At 34.3% G+C, this 2,649-nt stretch overlaps 1 protein-coding gene across 1 annotated transcript in view; it reads left to right on the top strand.

Moving 5' to 3' along the window:
• The window catches only part of LOC118328095 (microphthalmia-associated transcription factor-like), a 21,803-nt gene extending 19,621 nt beyond the window's left edge, over positions 1-2,182 (top strand). The window contains 1 exon segment of the mRNA XM_035661700.1: positions 557-2,182. Within this exon segment, the coding sequence (XP_035517593.1) occupies positions 557-958 (402 nt within the window). The 3' untranslated portion in view covers positions 959-2,182.
• The last annotated feature ends 467 nt before the right edge of the window (positions 2,183-2,649 follow it).

Below are 2,649 nucleotides of genomic sequence, written 5' to 3'. Positions count from 1 at the left end.
GGTTAGAGTAAAAATAAGCTAAAATAAAATAAAATAAAGGCTAACATAAAATAAATCAAACAATTAACTAAATGCAACAAAATGCAAGCACTTACAGGTAACATAAGTAGAAAAAAAACAATAAAAACAAGTAACTAAATGTGACAAAATGCAACAAAAATTGCAGTTAAACATTAAAAAGAAGAAAGAAGAAACTTAAAAAAAGTTAAATTGCAGCATAAATTGAAATAAAATAAGTACAAACTAAATAAGTGATATGATAATATCCCCCAGATATGTCCCCCACAAGATGAATTTTAATAGCATTGACGAACCACTGACTCCCATCAGGTTAGTATTGTGTTTAGTGCTAGTTAGCAATGTTAGTATGCTAAAACACCAATATGGTGAACAGGACAAATATTATACCTGCTAAACATTAACATGTTAGCATTGTCAAGGTGAGCATGTTAGCATGCTGACTTTGGAATTAGCTCAGAGGACTCACAGCATTCAGTTTATTCAATCACAGATGTGTTGTCTACATCACATTTTTGTTATTTGTCCAATCATCTAGGAGTTGGAGATCCAGGCCCGTGCTCATGGTATTACAGTGGTGTCATCCCCATCTGTCTGTACATCGGATTTGATAGTGCGAGCCATTAAACAGGAGCCTGTCCTTGGTGACTGCCCCTCAGATGTCTACCATAGCTCAACTCCTGACATGTCCCCTCCGACCACACTAGACCTCAACAACGGCACCATCACCTTCGACCAGATTCCTGCAGACGCTGGGGACCATGGCCATTATGGAAACTCCAGGACCTGTAAAATGAAGGAATTGGTAAGGGACAACACCCTGTCGCCAATTTCCCCAAGTGATCCTCTGCTGTCCTCGATGTCCCCAGATGGCTCCAACAACGTTAGCAGCCACCACAGTTCCTGCTCTAGTATGGAGGAGAAGGAGCAAGGCTGTTAGCATTGTCCAATGCCATGAGCCATACTGACACTTTGTATCTGTAGCATCCCAATGAGGCACCTCACCTTAAAGTGACTCCATATTTTTGTAAGTTAAAAATTAGTTATAAGTTACTTTTTGCCAATTTATTGCTGAACTCTAATGTTCAAATACTGTTTGTTAATTTAATTGAGACATTTCAGTCCCTCCACTGTACACAGTATTTTTACATTCTTCTAATCGTAATGCCGTATAGGACAGTTCAGAATCACTTGTCAATATAGAGGGTGACTGACAAACACGACAATCTGCTGTTATTATAGACTTGTCAACTTAATAACATTACTTTTTTTAGACTGTTTATTTTTGTCTTTATTTAAACTAGGATTTTTCATATGTGTCCCAAATATACCATGCTCTGTATTGAACTGTACTGAGATATGTGAAAATGTTTTGGTTGGTGAAAATGTTAGTAAAGTGCAAAAGTTTACTGTAATGTTCAAACTTGCCAGAAAAAAAAAGAGTCAATCTAACAGTGTTTAACTTCCGAAGGTTACATTGCAAGAAAATGCACAAAATATAATTTGGTATTTAAATATTAAAGGATCAAGAGTTGCATATTATTGCATATTAGTAATTGTTTCTAGACATATTTAACATGTATTATTACCCCACGCTTTTGTATTCTGAAGAAATAACAAATCAAACATTGTCAAGATGAGAAGTATTATTATTGTTATTATTATTAGCATCATTTATTTATTTTATTTTTTTATCCACTGAGAGCACAGACATCACAACTTAACTGAATTTGTACTTTGTGTATTATTTTTAATGAGTAAATACACATAACATTTTTAAACTGTGGGTTAGGTGACAAAAAAAGAAAAAAGAAAGGAAATAATGGTCTTGTTTTGGGTCCACAGATGACAAAAGTTACCTGATACATTTACCTGGTCCAAAAACTGATTGACTGACTTTTTTTCCTGATATCTGACATGAAACATCTTAGTAATTTGTTAATAATAAATGTAAAATAAATAAAACAGATAAATAAATGAACTCAAAGTGGTTTACATGCTAACAAGGGCTCACAGCAGCCTTTGCCCAAAATGTATCAATTGCTTTGTAGGCACTGATCAACCAGTTATTTCATCTTGTCCTGCATAACTCAGAGCTGAGTAGATGTATACTGAGGGGATTTTTTTTATGTCTGTACAGAACTGGCTAAAACTATATGAGACATTTTTGTTCATATCATTAAACTTCACTTTTAAACACTGTAAAATAATATTAAAATGTATTCTTAAAATATACATATTACACTCACATTTCTTCAAGACAAGGCATAATGTGCTCAGTGTTAATTCCTAATTTTCATAATCTGACAGTAAAAGAAAAATGAAACAAACCATGATGGTTTTAGCTTCTTATTATTCAGCCTAAAAAAATGTAACACACACTTAAGTAATAGTGTTTAAATAACTTTCTTCATAGGTTTGTTTAGTGGCCTTTCTCAGTGGTTAACACTGTCACCTTTTAGAGGAGCACTGTGATAGACTAGCGACCTGACTGGAGTGTATCTTTCAGTGCATGCTGGGACAGACTCCATACCACAGAAGAAGCAGGTACAGTGAATGGATGGATGATAGTAGAGTATGATCTCTACAGGGTGGTAAAGGTAATATCTTAAATATACATATATATATATA

The sequence above is a fragment of the Morone saxatilis genome, unplaced genomic scaffold (genome assembly GCF_004916995.1).
Source record: "Morone saxatilis isolate NCDOM2014 unplaced genomic scaffold, NCSU_SB_2.0 Contig18, whole genome shotgun sequence".
In the NCBI taxonomy this organism is placed as follows: Eukaryota; Metazoa; Chordata; class Actinopteri; family Moronidae; genus Morone; species Morone saxatilis.
Note: the sequence above shows the minus strand (reverse complement) of the source record. Positions and strands in the feature narration are given on the sequence as shown.